This window comes from Macaca thibetana, chromosome 14, assembly GCF_024542745.1.
Source record: "Macaca thibetana thibetana isolate TM-01 chromosome 14, ASM2454274v1, whole genome shotgun sequence".
Classification (NCBI taxonomy): domain Eukaryota; kingdom Metazoa; phylum Chordata; class Mammalia; order Primates; family Cercopithecidae; genus Macaca; species Macaca thibetana.
The window spans coordinates 7,228,684-7,247,557 of NC_065591.1; the positions used below are offsets into that span (position 1 = coordinate 7,228,684).

Here is an 18,874-nt window from a genome sequence, read left to right on the forward strand (position 1 = left end):
CGGATGCGTCGGCCTCGAATCGCCCGCGCCCCGCGACGCCGACGCCGCTCCCTGCGCCCCCTCGCGTCAGGCCGCCCGCCCGCCCGCCCGCCGGCCGCCCGCCGCCCCCGCTCCCCGTCGGCGTTCTTCCAGGGCTCGGGCCCGGCCGGCTGCTCGCGCCTGCGCGAAGGGCACCGATCCTCCTCCGCGCGCCCTCCCCCCACGCACCCTCACACACACTTCGCCTCTGTGACCCCGCCCCTCGCGGCCAGCTGCGCCGGTCGCCCTCCCCCACCCCCCTTGGGAGGGTGGTGACCCCCCCCCGACCCCCTACAAAGCATATCACCCCCCCAAGCAGTGAGAGACATGCGCCCCCTTCCCCTTCAACCGCCCTCGGCCCCAGGCGGCCCATCACAGTCACACAACCTGAGGGCCGGGAGGCCTGAGCCAGGGCAACCGATGCCCGCCTCAAAGCAGGGTCTCCCGGGGTCAGGTCGCCGGGCTGGGCCTGCGCGACCTGGGCTCCCGGCTCAGGCCTGCCCAGGGCGAGAGGGCGCAGGGAAGGGGTGCATGGCCGCCGGCTGCCTTCCCTTCGCGTGCCGGCCGGTGGGCCGAGGCCGGCCTGCCCGCCATCCCTAGGCAGGCCCCGGCGCCGCCGCCACGGGGCCCGTCCGCCCTGGGCCCGGGGGCTCCTCGGTGCAGCGGCCTGGCCCCGCCTCACCCACTGCTCGTCGCTCCGAAGGGGCAGGAAACAGGAGTAGCATGTCTGTCCTGGGCTCGGCTCCCTGGGGGAGCTGCAGGCGCTTAACAAGGGCGTCCACAGGTACCCGGCGCAGGAACGGTCTCCGCGACGGCCCGGGGGCGGCGGCGGCCGGCGCGCCCACCGCCGGCCGGAGGCGCCTGGCGAGGTGGCCCAGGAAGCCCCCGCTCCTCGGCCACGCTCAGCTTTCCGCCGCGCCGGTGCCCCCGGCGGCCCGGGTGGGACGTGACCCCGCCCCCGGCGAGTCGGGGCGCCCCCCACGGAGGGGTGCGCGGGCCGCCCCCGGCCCCCGGCCCGACCCTGCCGCCCCGGGCCGTGGCGGGCGCGGGAGGCCCGACCGGGAAGATGTCTCCTCTTGGTGCGCGCAGCTTCGCGCGGGGGTCAGCGACGGGGCAGCGGCCGCCCGAGCTGCGCCGGCCCTGCCCACGGACCGGCTCCCGCAGCCCGACAGCTGCCCGACGGGCCAGCAGGCTCCGAACGTCGACGGAGCCCGGCCGGAGGTACCCGAGCAATGCCATGCGAGCAGCCCAGCCGCGATCCGGGCATTTCCCCAGCCAATCTCTTGCTCTGGGGCCCGTTTAAATTCTAAATCCCACAAAGGATGGTGGCTGGGGCGTTACACATCGGGGTTGGCACTACTGGCTCCACTACGCCCTTGTTGAGCGGTGTCACACAAATCTTTTTCTCCCTGCCTTGGTTTCCCACTCTTCAGGTTCTGACTCCTGGAAGCAGGGAATGGAGCAGAGAGGTAGGGCATGGAGTGAATCATGTAACCTGCATAAACAGCCATCAACCCTTTCAGGAGGACGTTAGCGAGACAATTAAAATAATGATACCTTCTAATTCTATCAAGGCTTGAACTCCAAGGTAAAAGCGCTACGTCAGTGCAAGGTATTATTATTTATTACCACAGAAGGTTTTTCTGCATGCGGAACTTGGGGAGTTTGTACAGACATTCTCTGCTTTGTTTCACAACATCCTTAGGAGACAAGCTGAAGTGCCTGTTAGCGCTATATCCATTTTAAAGATAGACAACTGAAGTATAGAAAGGTTAAAGAGCTTGCATAATGACTCCAACAGCCGACTGAAACATCTCACAAACAGCTAAAAAGGTTTGTTCATAAGATACCATCCTCTTGCATTCTAGTCACTGGGAAATATTCTTTATTTTGATACCAGTTTTGTTCAGACTTCTTAGATTTTCAGAGCACTGATACAAAATAGATAATCACAGAAACTGTATCAGATCTAAAGTCTCTTTAAATCTTTCCGACTGTGGTAAAATATATTTTAAAAGCAGCAGTCTCTCACACTGGTGCTACCAGATATGGTCCCATAGGCATCTGGCTCTCTGTAGGTATAGGAAAAGTTAGCAGCTTGTTTCGTTTGTTTTTTAAGCAGGAGAGAAAGCTTTTGCCATTGTCAGATTAAGTGTTGGGCCTTGTTGCTATTTGCAAAATAAACAGCTTTATTTCCTTCCTACTCACCCTTATAACCCAGGGAATACTTGGCGGAAAAGAGAAAGTCTCTAGGAGTAGCTCAACTTGGTCTTGCCCTTTTTCTTAACATTCAGACCCCCTTAAGTAATTAACCCTCAAGGTAAGTTGCACACCCTTGGCGAACAGATACCTCCAAGTTTAACTCATGTGGGCATGCTGGAAGGAAACCTAGAAAGGCTTTAGACCAGGCTGGGCACAGTGGCTTACACCTGTAATCCCAGAACTTTGGGAAGCCAAGGCAGGTGGATCACCTGAGGTCAGGCGTTCAAGACCAGCCTGGCCAACGTGGCAAAACCCCGGCTCTACTAAAAAAAAAAAAAACAAACAAAATTAGCTGGGCATGGTGGTGCATGCCTATAATCCCAGTTACTTGGGAGGCTGACGCAGGAGAATCACTTGAATGCAGGAGGTGGAGGTTGCAGTGAGCCGAGATGGCGCTAATGCACCCAGTTTGGGCTACAGAGCAAGACTCCACCCCCTCGCCCCCCCTCAAAAAAAGGCTCTAGAACAGTAATAGTAGTACTTATTTTGAATGGGACTGCAAGTAGAGCAAGATTTGTCAGATTGCAGCCAGCTCTTTTCCAGTAGAAAACCATTTGTTAACTAGTCTGCGTTGGGGGAATGGGACATTTAAACAGATATACACAATGGTTTCTCCACAGGCAGGCTTTGTTAATATTCCAGAGCAGATATGCAGGGTGAGATAAGAGATAGACAGATGGCTGGTGATTCCTCCCACCATCACAGTGGCTCTGATTGGCAAAGACAGATCTGTGAGGCTCACTGCATTGGTCTAAAACAGCCATTTGCAGGGAGAATAGAGCTTGGGGGATTCCCCAAGAAGGCCACCAGAACTGTGAACTCTATGGCTTCAACCCTGACAATGGTATATGGGAAAAAGGAAATAATGCATTCTAGAGGCACTGAGAACAGGGTCCCTGGCTGAAATAAATTGGTACCTTAATAAGATATTAATAAATCCCTGCCTTTTTGAGCAAAGCTAAGACCCGACAAATGCTGAGAGTCAAAATCCAGTCACCCTTTTCTTTTCTCTTATTTTCTTTTCTTTTCTTTTTTTTGGGATGGAGTTTTGCTCTTGTTGCCCAGGCTGGAGTGCAGTGGCTCAATCTCGGCTCACTGCAACCTTCACCTCCTGGGTTCAAGCAATTCTCCCACCTCAACCTCCAAGTAGCTGGGATTACAGGTGTCCGCCACCACGCCTGGCTCACCCATTTCTTTTGGGAGACTTTACGGTGCGAAAAGAGAACTCTTTAGTCTGGTTAAGCTAAACTATTTCCAGTTTATCCTTAAATGTTAAGGAGGAAGTAAAGATGTCCCAAACAGTGTAGGTCTAAACTAAAATAGAGAAGTTGGTTGTGAAGATTCCCCAGGAGGTAGCATAACCAGTGGTTAAAAAGCTTTGGCCGGGTGCCGTGGCTCACACCTGTAATCCCAACACTTTGGGAGGCCGAGGCAAGCGGATCATGAGGTCAAAAGTTTGAGACCAGCCTGGTCAATGTGGTGAAACCTCGTCTCTACTACAAATACAAAAAATAGCTGGGTGTGGTGGTACGTGCCTGTAATCCCAGCTACTCGGGAGGCTGAGGCAGGAAGAACCGTTTGAACCCGGGAGGCCGAGGTTGCAGGGAGCCGAGATCACGCCATTGTACTCTAGCCTGGGCAACAGGGGGAGACTCTGTCTCAAAACAAAACAAAACAAAACAAATCAAAAACAAAAAAAGAGGCTGAGGTGGAGGATTGCTAGAGTCCAGGAGTTGGAGGTTACAATGAACTATGACTATGCCACTGCACTTCAGCCTGAGTGACAGTGAGACCCTATCTCTAAAAAAAAAAAAAAAAGAAGGGAAGGTTTTAGGTAAAGATGATTCAATATTTAAGAAACTTGAAGTTTTCATGTGAGTCAAGAGTTTGCGTAGACCTTAAGTGTGATGACTTATTCCTCGATTCTCTTCCCCCTCCCTTTTTAAATTTTTTTAAATTTTTTTATTTTTAGACAGTCTTACTGTGTCACCCAGCCTGGAGTGCAATGGCATGATCTTGGCTCGCCGCAACATCCATCTCCCGGGTTCAAGCAATTCTCCTGCCTCAGCTTCCTGAGAAGTTGGGATTACAAGCACCCACCACCATGCCTGGCTAATTTTTGTGTTTTTAGTAGAGACAGGGTTTCACCATGTTGGCCAGGCTGGTCTCAAACTCCCTATCTCAGGTGATCTGCGCCCCTCAGCCTCCCAAAGTACTGGGATTACAGGCATGAACCACCGCACCGGGCCCTCTTACCTATCCTAACTCCTGGTTTCTCTCCCCAACCCCCAACCCTGGTGTCTCCACTTTTTATTTTTCCCTCTTCCGTGACTCCAGCTGCCTCTTTCTCATCATCACCTACCTCCTGAAGTCTCTTTCTCTCCAGCCTTCTTTCTGTCATTTGGCCCACCCCCTCCTCCATGTTCATTCTCTCTCTCCTGGCCCAGTATCATCTGACTGAATGGCTTGCCCACTTTCCTTTAGAATCCATTCGGTGCCCTTCATCACCTCAATCCCATGCTCTCTGATTGTGTTACTTAACCATTTCCTGAACATATCCCTCCACCCGCCCCCAACCCCAGGAAAAAAAAAAAAAAAAAGAAAAAAAACTCCTAGGGTTAAATGGTGTTGGGGGGTGATGATAGAAAGTCTTCTTTTTTTCTTTTTTCTTTTTTTTTTTTTTTTTTTTTGAGACGGAGTCTCACTCTGTCGCCCAGGCTGGAGTGCAGTGGTGCGATCTCGGCTCACTGCAAGCTCCGCCTCCAGGGTTCACGCCATTCTCCTGTCTCAGCCTCCCGAGTAGCTGGGACTACAGGCGCCTGCCACCGCGCCCGGCTAATTTTTTTGTATTTTTAGTAGAGATGGGGTTTCACCGTGTTAGGCAGGATGGTCTCCTCAATTTCCTGACTTCGTGATCAACCCGCCTCGGCCTCCCAAAGTGCTGGGATTACAGGCGTGAGCTGTCACGCCTGGCCAAAAGTTTTCTTTTAAGTTTGGAAGTTGAATCTGAATTGATCAGGGAAGAAAAATGAAAGGCAGAAATGCCCTGCAGATTCTTGGATCATCAGACATGGATGTCGCATGAGGTTCTTGCATGGAACGTGGCTGACCCTTTCCTTGGGACCATGGGACCACCACCCTCCCTGGCCCCGTGCTTCCTTGCTGCCAGCTTTTCCAGGTATGTGACCATCAGCTGTGCAGACCCACTGCTCCTGAGTGCTGGGGTGAACTTTGGCTGTTGGGGCAACTGCAGCAGTGTCTGAGACCCACCTGTTCTTCAGCAGCCTTAGCTTTGCTTTGGGGCCAGGCCACCCTCACTTCTCACTTCTAAAAGGGTGGGACTTCCTGCTGTGCCTGGGCGTGGAGCTCAAAGATGCAGAGCCTGTGTGTCAGCTACACCTGCTTGCTGGGGGCAGTTTCTGGCACCCTGGGGTTTCAGGGTCTCTTTGCGACCTTGCACTAGCTTCCCAGCTTGGGTTGGTGGTGACAGTCATGCGGGGCTCCAGCCATTTCCCCAAAGGACCAAATGCTTAAGCACTTAGGCCTGTTTAGCCCCTCCCAGTGAGACTGATCTTTGTTTATCTTCTTCAAGGGCATTCACTACCTTTCGTCAGTTTCTGCTAAAGCTGGTGTTCCTTCAGCCACTTTGTGAGAGGTTCTGAGCCCGTCAGAACTTCAGTTCTCTTTAATAAAACAGAGTAGGCCGGGCGCGGTGGTTTACACCTGTAATCCCAGCACTTTGGGAGACCAAGGCAGGCGGATCACCTGAGGTCAGGAGTTCAAGACCAGCCTGGGCAACATTGTGAAACCCCATCTCTACTAAAAATACAAAAATTAGCTGGGTGCGGTGGCACATGCCTGTATTCCCAGCTACTCGGGAGGCTGAGGCAGGAGAATCACTTGAGCCTGGGAGGTGGGTGGAGGTTGCAGCGAGCCAAGATCATGCCACTGCACTCTAGCCTGGGCAACAGAGCAAGACTCTGTCTCAAAAAAAAACCTATATATATATGTATTTAAATATATATAATATATAAAACATATATATTTAAAATATATGTATAACATATGTATAAATAAAACAGAAGTAGTGACTCCTGTCCTGTTTTCTCCTAGGATTGTTGTGGAGTGAAATGGACTAATGGACATGAATACCCTTTGGAAACTAGAAGACAACTTATTTTAGAAAGGATTTCTGAGGCCTTGCGCAGCGGCTCATGCCTGTAATCCCAGCACTTTGGGAGACCAAGGTGGGCAGATCACCTGAAGTCAGGAGTTCGAGACCAGCCTGATCAAAATGGAGAAACCCCGTCTCTACTAAAAATACAAAATTAGCTGGGCATGGTGGCTCATGCCTGTAATCCCAGCTACTTGGGAGGCTGAGGCAGGAGAATCGCTTGAACCCGGGAGGCAGAGGTTGCAGTGACCCAAGATTGCACTATTGCATTCCAGCCTGGACAACAAGAGTGAAACTTCCATCTCAAAAAAAAAAAAAAAAAAAAAAAAAGAAAGAAAGAAAGAAAAAAAGGATTTCTGATTTTCCTATTTTTTAAAATATTTTTACTTGTTAAATTTTTTTCATAGAAACAGGGTCTCACTATGTTGCCCGGCTGGTCTCGAACTACTGGCCTCATGTGATACTCCTGCTTTGACTTCCCAAAGTGCCTGGGATTACAAGCATGAGCCACTGCACCCAGCCAGTTCTCCTATTTTTAAATTTATTTTTATTTTATTGTGGTAAGAACACTTGATGTGAGATTTACTGTTTTAACAAAGTTTTAAGTGTACAATACATTCTCCATTTTCTTTTTCTCCTACATGTAGGATTTGGGTACTTACTGAGTACACTGTGCCCAATGCTAAATTAAGTGCTTGGATAGAGAAAGGAGGTTTGAAAAATTAGAAGCCTTGGCTTTTACCTTCGAAGACTTCATATTGAAGAAAGGACACCATAAAAATGTGACATACTCAGAGAATAATCATCATTCCAGTGAATTGCTGAAAGATAATTTAGACCATAAGAACTGGTCTTCAAATTGCAATTGGATATAAGCCCCGTGGGGCAGGAAGTTTTGTTCATTGCTGGATTCCCCAATGCCTAGAACAGTGCCAGGCATAGTTGGCACTCATTCCTTCATATTTATTGAATTGGCCAATAAAGTAGTGCAGTGTTGCTTTTGAGGGAAGGAGTATGAAGGCTGGAGAGCATTGAGTCCTGCAGAGAAGCTTGGATTTGTGAGAGTAAGAGAGGCACATATGTTCTGGAGCAGAGAAGGTTGATGCAATAGTAATCGTTCCAGAGAAACTGTTCCTGCAGCTGTCATTGCAGCTGGAATAGAAGTGATAGAAACCAAATCCTGTACTACTGCAAACCAAGCCAGGAGGTATGTGAATCTTAGGCCAAGTTCTTCACTCTGTTTTTATTCCAGCTCCTCTTGTGATTTTGTCTTTGAGCTCCACTTACCTCTACTGTCTCCAGTTCAGGATGTCGACTTTAGAGTCCATGTTAGAGTGCAACTTTTTTGTTTGTTTGTTTTGTTTTTAGACAAGGTCTCGCTCTGGCACCCAGGCTGGAGTGCAGTGGTGCACTCTCAGCTCACTGCACTCTCCACCTCCTAGGCTCAGATGATCAGTCTTCCTACCTCAGCCTCCTGAATAGCTGGGACCACAGGCACACGCCACCACACTTGACTAGTTTTTGTATTTGGATTTTTAGTAGAGATGGGTCGTTGCCCTGTTGCCCTGGCTGGTCTCCAAATCCTGGTCTCAAGAAATTGGCCTGCCTCCCAAAGTGCTGGGATTACAGGCATGAGCCTCTGCACCTGGCCAGGAGGTTATCTTTATTTTATTTTACTTTATTTTATTTTATTTTATATTTTATTTTATTTATTTTTTTATTTATTTTGAGACAGAGTCTCGTTCTGTTACTCAGGCTGGAGTGCATTGGCGTGATCTCGGCTCACTACAACCTCCGCCTCCCGGGTTCAAGTGATTGTCTTGCCTCAGCCTCCCGAGTAGCTAGGATTACAGGTGCCTGCCACCACGCCCAGCTAATTTTTTGTATTTTTAATAGAGACAGGGTTTCTCCATGTTGGTCAGGCTGGTCTTGAACTCCTGACCTCAGGTGATCCACCCACCTCAGACTGCCAAAATCTTGGGATTACAGGCATGAGCCACCACGCCCAGCCTTTTTTTTTTTTTTTTTTTTTTTTGAGATGGAGTATTGCTCTGTTGCCCAGGCTGGAGTGCAGTGGCATGATCCAGCTCACTGCAATCTCTGCCTCCCAGGTTCAAGCGATTCTCCTGCCTCAGCCTCCCGAGTAGCTGGGACTACAGGCACCAACCACCATGCCCAGCTCATTTTTGTATTTTCAGTAGAGACAGGGTTTCACCATGTTGGCCAGGCTGGTACTGAACTCCTGACCTTAGTTGATCCACCCACCTCGGCCTCCCAAAGTGCTGGGATTACAGGGATAAGCCACTGCACCCGGCTGTTTTTTTGGGGTTTGTTTGTTTGTTTGTTTGTTTGTTTTTGAGACAAGGTCTTGCTCTGTTGCCTAGGCTGGAGTGCAGTGGAGCAATCTTGGCTCACTGCAACCTCTGCCTCCTGGGTTCAAGCGATTCTCCTGCCTTAACCTCCCAAGTAGCAGGGATTACGGGTGCCCGCCACCACACCCGGCTAATTTTTGTATTTTTAGTAGAAACAGGGTTTCACCATGTTGGCCAGGCTGATCTCAAACTCCTGACCTCAAGTGTTCTGCCCACCTTGGCCTCTCAAAGTGCTTGGATTATAGGCGTGAGCCACCACGCCCAGACAGGAGTGCAGCTTTTGATGTGATATTATAAGCTTAATATCTCCAATCAATTATTTTTCATGATGTCTCTTTAATTATAATGTACATTGTATTTAAAGAGTATAACTTTAAAATGACAATGTTGTTTTTTCCCCAAAAAAATGCTTGCTAAATATTTAAACTCTGAAGTGTATTTAGTCTTTACCTTCTTTCTGGCTAAATCTATTTTCACACTCTCTAGGGGACTGTAAGAAAATATTGACTTGACTGAGTTTAAGGTAAGATTTTCATGTTATATATATTTTTACAATTATACTTGATTTGCCACAGCTTAGAGTTCATGTTTTGATTTGGTCATAATTTCTAGATCTGCTTCTACTGCTGATCAAATTATCTTCCTATTGGTGAGCTCCATATCGTTAACTTTCTATTCCTGCATAATGTTATTGGTAGAAGAAATGTGGGAGACCCTACATCTATACCTTACTCCTTTATTACTGGAGCTGATGACAGGATTTACCCATCTGTCTATTTCATTTTTGTTTTTTTATTTTTTATTTTTATTACTGTTATTTTTTGAGATGGAGCCTCACTCTGTCGCCCAGGCTGGAGTGCGTAAGTGCAATCTCAGCTCACTGCAACCTCTGCTTCCTGGGTTCACAAGGTTCTCCTGCCTTGGCCTCCCAAGTAGCTGGGATTATAGGCGAGCGCCACCACGCCTGGCTAATTTTTATATTTTCAGTAGAGATGGGATTTTACCATGTTGGCCAGGATGGTCTCAATCTCCTCACCTGAAGTGATCCCCCCGCCTTGGCCACCCAAAGTTCTGGGACTACAGGCGTGAGCCACTGCGCCCGGCCCCCTAGCCAATTTTAAATTTTTTGTAGAGATGGGGGTCTCACTGTGTTGCCCAGACTAGTCTCGAACTCCTGGCCTCATGGGATCCTCCTGCCTCAGCCTTCCAAAGGCTGGCTTGGGTTTACAGGAATGAGCCACCGTGCCTGGCCTGATATGTTTTTAGTGTATATGTTTCCATGGGTGAAGGTTTAAGCTTTGTGTAAATGTTGATAGTTTCTATAATATGTCTTAGTATTTTACATTTCTTTCTTTTTTTTTTTTTTTAGACAAGGTCTCTCCTTCTGTCACCCAGGCAGGCTGGAATGCACTGGCACGATCACAGCTCACTGCAGCCTCGACCTCCTGGGCGCAAGTGATCCTCCCACCTCAACCTCCCCAGTAGCTGGGACTACAGGCATGTGCCACCACATGCCTGATTTTTAAAATATTTTTAAAATTTTTGCAGAGATGTGTTCTCCATGTGTTGCCCCAAGCCGATCTCAAAACCCCTGGCCTCAAGTGAGGCCACCTGACCTCCACACCTCATCCTCCCAAAGTGCTGAGATTACAGGGGTGAGCCACCATGCCCAGCTGTATTCAGTATTTTCTTTTCTTTTTTTTTTTTTTTTTTGGAGACGGAGTGTCACTCTGTCACCCAGGCTGGAGTGCAGTGGCACAATCTCAACTCACCGAAACCTCTGCCTCCTGGGCTTAAGCCATCCTGCCACCTCAGCCTTCCCAGTAGCTGGGACTACAGGTACACACCACCATGCACAGCAAATTTTTTTTTTTTGAGATGGAGTCTTGCTCTATCACTCAGGCTGGAGTGCAATGGCACAATCTCTGCTCACTGCAACCTCCGCCTCCTGGGTTCAAGCAATTGTCCTGCCTCACCCTCTCAAGTAGCTGGGATTACAGGCATGCACCACCACACCTGGCTAATTTTCTTTGTATTTTTAGTAGAGACGGGGTTTCACCATGTTGCCTAGGCTGGTTTCAAACTCCTGACCTCAAGTGATCCACCTGCCTCGGCCTCCCAAAGTGCTGGGATTACAGGCATGAGCCACCACACCCAGCCAATTTTGTATTTTTTGTAGAGATGTGGTGTCACTATGTTGCCCAGGCTGGTCTCAAACTCACAAAGTGTTGGGATTACAGGCATGAACTGCCATGCCCACCACTGGCAGTATTTTATATTTCATTTTACTATTTACTACTCATGTAATATATCCTATAATGTACTTTATGCATTTTTCTTGTCAATGAATTTAGAAAAGTGAACAAATGGAATATGCAGTTCTGACTTGCCAGAACATAATATGGAATCCTCAGTGGCTTCCTTTTCCTTGTGCCTCTTGATGGGACCATATTTCTTTCTTTTTTTTTTTTTTTTTTGGACAGAGTCTTACTCACTCTGTCGCCCAGGCTGGAGTGCAGTGGTGCAATATCAACTCACTGCAACCTCCATCTCCTGGGTTCAAGCAATTCTCCTGCCTTAGCCTCCAGAGTAGCTGGGATTACAAGCACGTGCCACCACGCCCAGCTAATTTTTATATTTTTAGTAGAGACAGGGTTTTACCATGTCTTTTGGCCAGACTGGTCTCAAACTCTTCACCTTAGGTGATCCACCCACCTCAACTTCCGAAAGTGCTAGGATTACAGGCGTGAGCCACTGCACCCGGCCTCCATATGTATTTAAGTTGCTCCTTAATACAGAGGCGTAGGTATAAAATTGTGATGCTCTTGATAGGACAATGCCCATAATTTTCACTGCTTTCTCTTTGTTCTCTGGTGTATTTCTTTTCTTTTATCTTCTTTTTTTCTTTCTTTTGTGTGTGTGTGTGTGTGTGTGTGTGTGTGTGTGTGCGCGCGTGTGTGACAGAGTTTCGCTCTTGTTACCCAAGGTGGAGTACAGTGGCGCTATCTTGGCTCACTGCAACCTCTGCCTCCTGGATTCAAGCGATTCTCCTGCTTCAGCCTCCTGAGTAGGTGGAATTACAGGCACACACCACCACACCTGGCTAATTTTGTATTTTTAGTAGAGATGGGGTTTCACCATGTTAGCCAGGCTGGTTTTGAACTCCTGATCTCAGGTGATCTACCCACCTTGGCCTCCCAAAGTGCTGGGATTACAGTCACTGCGCCTGGCCTCTTTTTTTTTTTTTTTTGAGATGGAGTCTCGTTTTGTCACTCAGGCTGGAGTGCAGTGGCGCGATCTCGGCTCACTGCAACCTCCACCTCCCAGGTTTAAGTGATTCTCCTGCCTCAGCCTCCCAAGTAGCTGGGATTACAGGCGCCCCCCCACCACACCCGGGTAATTTTTGTATTTTTAGTAGAGACGCGGTTTCACTGTGTTGGCCAGGTGAGTGTCAAACTCCTGACCTCAAATGATCTGCCCTCCTCAGCCTCCCAAAGTGCTGGGATTACAGACATGAGCCACCGTACCTGGCCTTTTCTGGTGTATTTCTGATTAAACCTGCCACCCACTGTCTAACATTTGATTTGATTGGATCTCCGTATGACCATTATTGTCAACCACAAAACATATGCCAGGTTCTAACTTAACTTAAAGGGCCTCAAGATTTAAAACAAGACTTGGAGCCTATCCTCAAGAAGCTTACAGTTTAATTGGAGAGAGAAACAAAAAACAAAAATAAATAAATAAATAAAAAGCAGCACCGTGCATATTAACCACAGAGACAGCAGCATGACAGAGCTGGCAGAGGGAAAAGTGAAGATGGTTCCTGCACAGCTTCAAGAGCAGCAGCAACACTGTCGGTCTTCCAGGGCTTCCCAGTGTGTGTACTCAGTGCTATACTAACTACTTCCATTTAGGGTCTTCAAGGTCCTCGTCTATTAAGGGAATAACTCTGAATCACAGAATCTTAGAGGTAGCATGGGGGGCAGAGGTCATTTAATCCTACTTGCTCAATTAAAAACTGGCAATTTGAGGCCCAAAGATGTTAAGCAGCTTGGCCAAGGTCATGCAGCTAGTTTAGTGATGAAATTAGAACTATAGGCCGGGCGCGGTGGCTTAAGCCTGTAATCCCAGCACTTTGGGAGGCCGAGACGGGTGGATCACGAGGTCAGGAGATCGAGACCATCCTGGCTAACATGGTGAAACCCCGTCTCTACTAAAAAATACAAAAAACTAGCCGGGCAAGGTGGCGGGCGCCTGTAGTCCCAGCTACTGGGGAGGCTGAGGCAGGAGAATGGCGTGAACCCGGCAGGCGGAGCTTGCAGTGAGCTGAGATCCGGCCACTGCACACCAGCCTGGGCAACAAAGCAAGACTCCGTCTCCAAAAAAAAAAAAAAAAAAAGAAATTAGAACTATAAGCCATGTCTTCTGATAGCTAGTCCAGTACTTTCTGCTATTCCCCAAATTGATGGCATTTTCTAACCATCAGATCAAATGTTCATGTATTCCTTCCTTCCCTAGAAAGAGCACCTGCTTGTGCAGGGCACTGGGATTGCAAGGTGAGTGACATGAGGCCACATTGTCAGGGGGCAAGTCAGGTGAGCAAAGAAATTAGTCTCTACACTGAGACACTTTCAGAAAATGAAAGGCGTCCCACCTACTCAGGAAGCTGAGGCATGAGAATTGCTTGAACCCGGGAGGTGGAGGCTGTAGTGAGATAGTGCTACTGCACTCCAGCCTGGGCAACAGAGTGAGACTCCGTCTCCAAAAAAAAAAAAAAAGGGAAATTGGGACAGCTCTTTTGAGGAGGTGATACTGGAATTGAGATTGTACAGCAAAAAAGAACCTCCCAGGTAGAGGGTAGAGCTTGAGCAAAGACCTTCCATGGGAACGGGAACGGGTGTTGGTGTACTCAAACAGCAGTGGCCGGAGCGTCTGGGGCAAAGTCGCCAAGGTGGAAAATGGTGTGAGATGAAGTTACAGAGTGGCTGGCCAAGTCACACAAGGCTTGTGGCAAGCCAGGAGTGTACTCTCAAGGCAGGAGCAACCCATGGTGATCATACAAGTAGGGAAATGTTAAGGTCAAGTTTATGTTTCAGAAAGAACTCTGATAAAAAAGGAGATGCTTTTGAGATAATTAAGGTGTTTTATCTTCCCCATGTGAGAAGGACATGGCCTGAGGCAGTATGGAGAGGAGAGCTGAGAGGTATAGGAGGAGCAGCATTCGACAGGACGTGGGCACACGTTGGATGTGCAGGAGGAGGGTCGTGGATGTCTGCTGTGTGTGTGTGTCTTGACTGATCCACCATGCCATCCCCTCAAATGGGAAATACAGGAGAAGCAATGGGTCGGGCCAAGAGAGACAGGGTCACATTTGCACAGGCTGAGTCTGAGAAGCTCTAAGACCCCTGCTGCTGGCTTTATGAGGCCTGGGATGGAGGGGAGCGGTGCACGCTGGAGTCAGAGGTCTGGGTATCCACAGTGCCAGATCCAGGTTGTGGGAGGAATAAGGTGGCCCATGGAAAGGGCATGGAAGGCCGGGCATGGTGGCTCATGCCTGTAATCTCAGCACTTTGGGAGGCTGAGACGGGAGGATCACTTGAGGTTAGGAGTTCAAGACCACACTGGCCAACATGGCAAAACCCCGTCTCTACTAAAAATACAAAAATTAGCTAGCATCATGGTGCTCCTGTATACCCAGCTACTCAGGAGGCTAAGGCAGAAGAATCACTTGAACCGGGAAGGGGTGGGTTGCAGTGAGCTGAGAGTGAGCCACTGCACTCCAGCCTGGGCGACAAAGCAAGATTCTGTCTCAAAAAAAAGAGAAAGGGGGCTGGGCGCAGTGGCTCACGCCTATAATCCCAGCACTTTGGGAGGCTGAAATGGGCTGATCACGAGGTCAGGAGATTGCAACCCTCCTGGTTAACACAGTGAAACCCTGTCTCTACTAAAAATAGAAAAAAAATTACTGGGCGTGGTGGCGGGTGCCTGTAATCCCAGCTACTCGGGAGGCTGAGGCAGGAGAATGGCGTAAACCCGGGAGGTGGAGCTTGCAGTGAGCCAAGATCGCAGCACACCACTGCACTCCAGCCTGGGCGACAGAGCGAGACTCCATCTCAAAAAAAAAAAAAAAAAAAAAAATGGAGAGAGAGAAAGGGTATGGAAGGAAACCAGAATCCCAGGGATCCCAGGGACTGGGCATCAGGGAGCACTGTGCCCAGCCCCACTGTAGGTGCCCAGTAACTGCTTGAAAAATGAATGGATATATGAAGTAGCCAGGAGAGAAAGCAGAGCCTGTGAAAGCAGCTGAGAAGGAAAGACCAGATGGGTAAGAGAGAGGAAGAGTGGAGGCGGCAGGGAGGAGAGTGCAGAGGAGAGGAGTCAGAGAGGAAGGTGAAGCTGGAAGACCCCCCTTGGATGCAACCATTATGACATCACCAGTGACCTTTGACAGCTGTGTCAGTGAAGTTGGGGGTGAGGGAGTCGACATGAGGAGAACCGAAGGCAAGTGTGCATCCTTCTTTCTTTCTTTTAGACAGGAGTGCAATGGCGTGATCTTGGCTCACTGCAACCTCCGTCTGCTGGGTCAAGCGATTCCCCTTCCTCAGCTTCCTGAGTAGCTGGGACTACAGGCGCGCACCACCACACGCTGCTAGTTTTTTGTATTTTAGTAGAGACAGTGTTTCACCATGTTAGCCAGGATGGTCTCCATCTCCTGACCTCATGATCCACCCGCCTCGACCTGCCAATGTGCTGGGATTACAGTCATGAGCCACCATGCCTGGCCATGCATCCTTCTTTCAAGAGCTGGCTGTGGAGAGAAGTTCTAGCAGAGGAAAGACAGGATGGGAGGTTGTAGTGGGAACATAAAGAGTTTGTGTGTGGCCCGCAAGAAGATGTCAGTAGAGACGGGGGTGTGCGAGAGTGGGCCTAGAAACTGGAAATGAGAGAGAAGGGATAGAGCGAGAGGTGCTTGGTGCTGCAGCAGCCAGAAGAGCCAGCTGGCCTGAGGTAACTTCCGCAGGGTGAGGACACGTCTTCTGACCCCGGGGAGAGGTTGCCAGGGCTGTGTGTAGGTTGATGATTTTGAAGATGTAGGTGCAGGAGATTGAGAGATTTTAGGCTTGAAAACCCCTGGAATATTCTTGGGAGTTGCTATGGTCTAAATGTGTTCCTCACAGTTTATATGTTGGAAACAATCCTCAGTGCGACAGTTTTGGAGTGGGGCCTAATGGGAGGTGTTTAGGTCATGAGGACTTGGGCCCTCAGGAGTGGATTAATGTTGCTGTAAAAGAGAGTGGGGTCTGGGTCTGGTGGCTCACGCCTGTAATCCTAGCACTTTGGGAGGCTGAGGTGGGTGGATCACTTGAGGTCAGGAGTTCAAGATCAGCCTGGCCAACATGGAGAAACCCCGTCTCTACTAAAAACTACAAAAATTAGGTGGGCGTGGTGGTGGTTGCCTGTAATCCCAGCTACTTGGGAGGCTGAGGCAAGAGAATCGCGTGAACCCAGGAGGGGAAGGTTGCAGTGAGCTGAGATCGCACCATTGCACTCCAGCACGGGTGACGGAGTGAAATTCCGCCTTAAAAAAAAAAAGAGAGAGGCCGGGCGCGGTGGCTCAAGCCTGTAATCCCAGCACTTTGGGAGGCCGAGACGGGCGGATCACGAGGTCAGGAGATCGAGACCATCCTGGCTAACACAGTGAAACCCCGTCTCTACTAAAAATACAAAAACTTAGCCGGGCGAGGTGGCAGGCGCCTGTAGTCCTAGCTACTTGGGAGGCTGAGGCAGGAGAATGGCGTGAACCCGGGAGGCGGAGCTTGCAGTGAGCTGAGATCCGGCCACTGCACTCCAGCCTGGGTGACAGAGCAAGACTCCGTCTCAAAAAAAAAAAAAAAAAAAAAAAAAAAAAAAAAAAAAAAGAGAGAGAGAGAGAGCGCAGGTTCACTGTCTTCTGCTCTTCTGCCATGTGACAATGCAGTATGAAGGCCCTTACCAGACGCCAGTGCCTTGATCTTGGACTTCTCAGCCTCCAGAACTATGAGAGTTCACTATGTCAGCCAGACTAGTCTCGAACTCCTAGGCTCAAGGGATCTTCCCACCTCAGCCTCCTGAGTAACTGGGACTATAGGCACATGCCACTATTCCTGGCTATAAATTTCTATTTTTTTTTTTTTTGAGACGGAGTCTCGCTCTGTCACCCAGGCTGGAGTGCAGTGGCCGGATCTCTGCTCACTGCAAGCTCCCCCTCCCAGGTTCACGCCATTCTCCTGCCTCAGCCTCCCGAGTAGCTGGGACTACAGGTGCCCGCCAACAGGCCCGGCTAATTTTTTGTATTTTTAGTAGAGACGGGGTTCCACCGTGTTAGCCAGGATGGTCTCGATCTCCTGACCTGGTGATCTGCCCACCTCAGCCTCCCAAAGTGCCAGGATTACAGGCATGAGCCACCACGCCAGGCCAAATTTCTATTCTTTATAAATTATCTAGTCTTGCTGGGTGTGCTGGCTTACGCCTGTAATCCCAGCACTTTGGGAGACTGAGGCGGGCGGATCACGAGGTCAGGAGATGGAGACCATCCTGGCTAACCCGGTGAAACCCTATCTGTACTAAAAATACAAAAAATTAAGGCTGGGCGCGGTGGCTCACGCCTGTAATTCCAGCACTTTGGGAGGCCGAGGCAGGCGGATCACGAGGTCAAGAGATCGAGACCATCCTGGCTAACACAGTGAAACCCCGTCTCTATTAAAAATGCAAAAACTTAGCTGGGCGTGGCAGTGGGCGCCTGTAGTCCCAGCTACTTGGGAGGCTGAGGCAAGAGAATGGCGTGAACCCAGGAGGCGGAGCTTGCAGTGAGCCCAGATTATGCCACTGCACTCCAGCCTGGGCGACTGGCGACTGAGCAAGACTCCGTCTCAAAAAAAAAAAAAAAAAAAAAAAAAAAAAAAATTAGCCAAGCGTGGTGGCAGGTGCCTATCGTCCTAGCTACTCAGGAGGCTGAGGCAGGAGAATGGCATGAATCCAGGGGGCGGAGCTTGCAGTGAGCCGAGATTGCACCACTGCACTCCGGCCTGGGCGACAGAGTGAGACTCCCTCTCAAATAAATAAATAAATAAATAATCTAGTCTCAGCTATTTTGTTATAGCAGCACAAAGGGACTGAGATGGGTGGATAAGATGACCCCTTTCTCTCTGAAAGAAGCCAGATCTTACTATGATATATATATATATATTTTTTTTTGAGATAGCGTCTTGCTCTTGACCAGGCTGAAATGCAGTGGCATGATTATGGCTCACTGCAGCCTCAAACTCCTGGGCTCAAGTGATCCTCCCACCTCAGCCTCCCAAAGTGCTGGGATTACAGGCATGACCGGGCGTGGTGGCTCATGCCTGTAATCCCAACACTTTGGGAGGCTGAGGTGGGCGGATCACCTGAGGTCAGGAGTTCAAGACCAGCCTGGCCAACATGGCAAAACCCGGTCTCTACTAAAAATGCAAAAGATTAGCCAGCAGTGGTGGTGCATGCCTGTAGTCCCAGCTACTCTGGAGGCTGAGGCAGGAGAATAGGTTGAACCAGGGGGGTGAAGGTTGCAGTGAGCTGAGATCGCGCAACTGCACTCCAGCTGGGTGACAGACTGAGACTCCGTCTCAAAACAAAACAAAGTGCAGGCATGAACCAACATGCCTGTACTTCTTTCTTTCTTTTTTTCTTTCCTTTTTTAAACTTCCTACTTTCTGTCTACAGTCTTCTACCCCACAGAAGTGGAGAGAGAAGTGGGTGGATTCGGGAAGCATCATGAAAGCTCACAGGAAACCAACTTCCTGTGACCACCAGTTATGCCAGAGGTTCAGTGAGAACCAAGGCAGGTCCAGGCACTGCACACAGGTGCCCTACACAGGAAGGAGAGCAGAGTCCCAAACAGGCCACAATGACCCAGGCCAAGAAACAGGAGTTTTTCCCTCGAGCAGGTTCACCTTCTGCCCCTCTCTTCCACCCCTGCCCTTGGGCTTCCTGCAAGGCCTAGTCCTCAAGCCTCTGCTCTTCTCTCCCT

The 18,874-nt window shown here is 49.6% G+C and overlaps 1 protein-coding gene across 1 annotated transcript; it reads left to right on the forward strand.

Moving 5' to 3' along the window:
- Positions 1-693: 693 nt before the first annotated feature.
- LOC126935417 (nematocyst expressed protein 3-like) lies at positions 694-7,466 on the forward strand. The gene is made up of 2 exons (XM_050756814.1): positions 694-1,851; positions 6,394-7,466. The coding sequence occupies exon 1, from the start codon at positions 742-744 to the stop codon at positions 1,399-1,401; it is 660 nt and encodes a 219-aa protein (XP_050612771.1). The 5' UTR covers positions 694-741; the 3' UTR covers positions 1,402-1,851; positions 6,394-7,466.
- Positions 7,467-18,874: the final 11,408 nt, after the last annotated feature.

What these genes read in the sequence shown, in the direction of transcription:
- LOC126935417 (XM_050756814.1), top strand. Translation starts at nt 742, where the DNA reads ATGTCTGTCCTGGGCTCGGCTCCCTGGGGGAGCTGCAGGCGCTTAACA.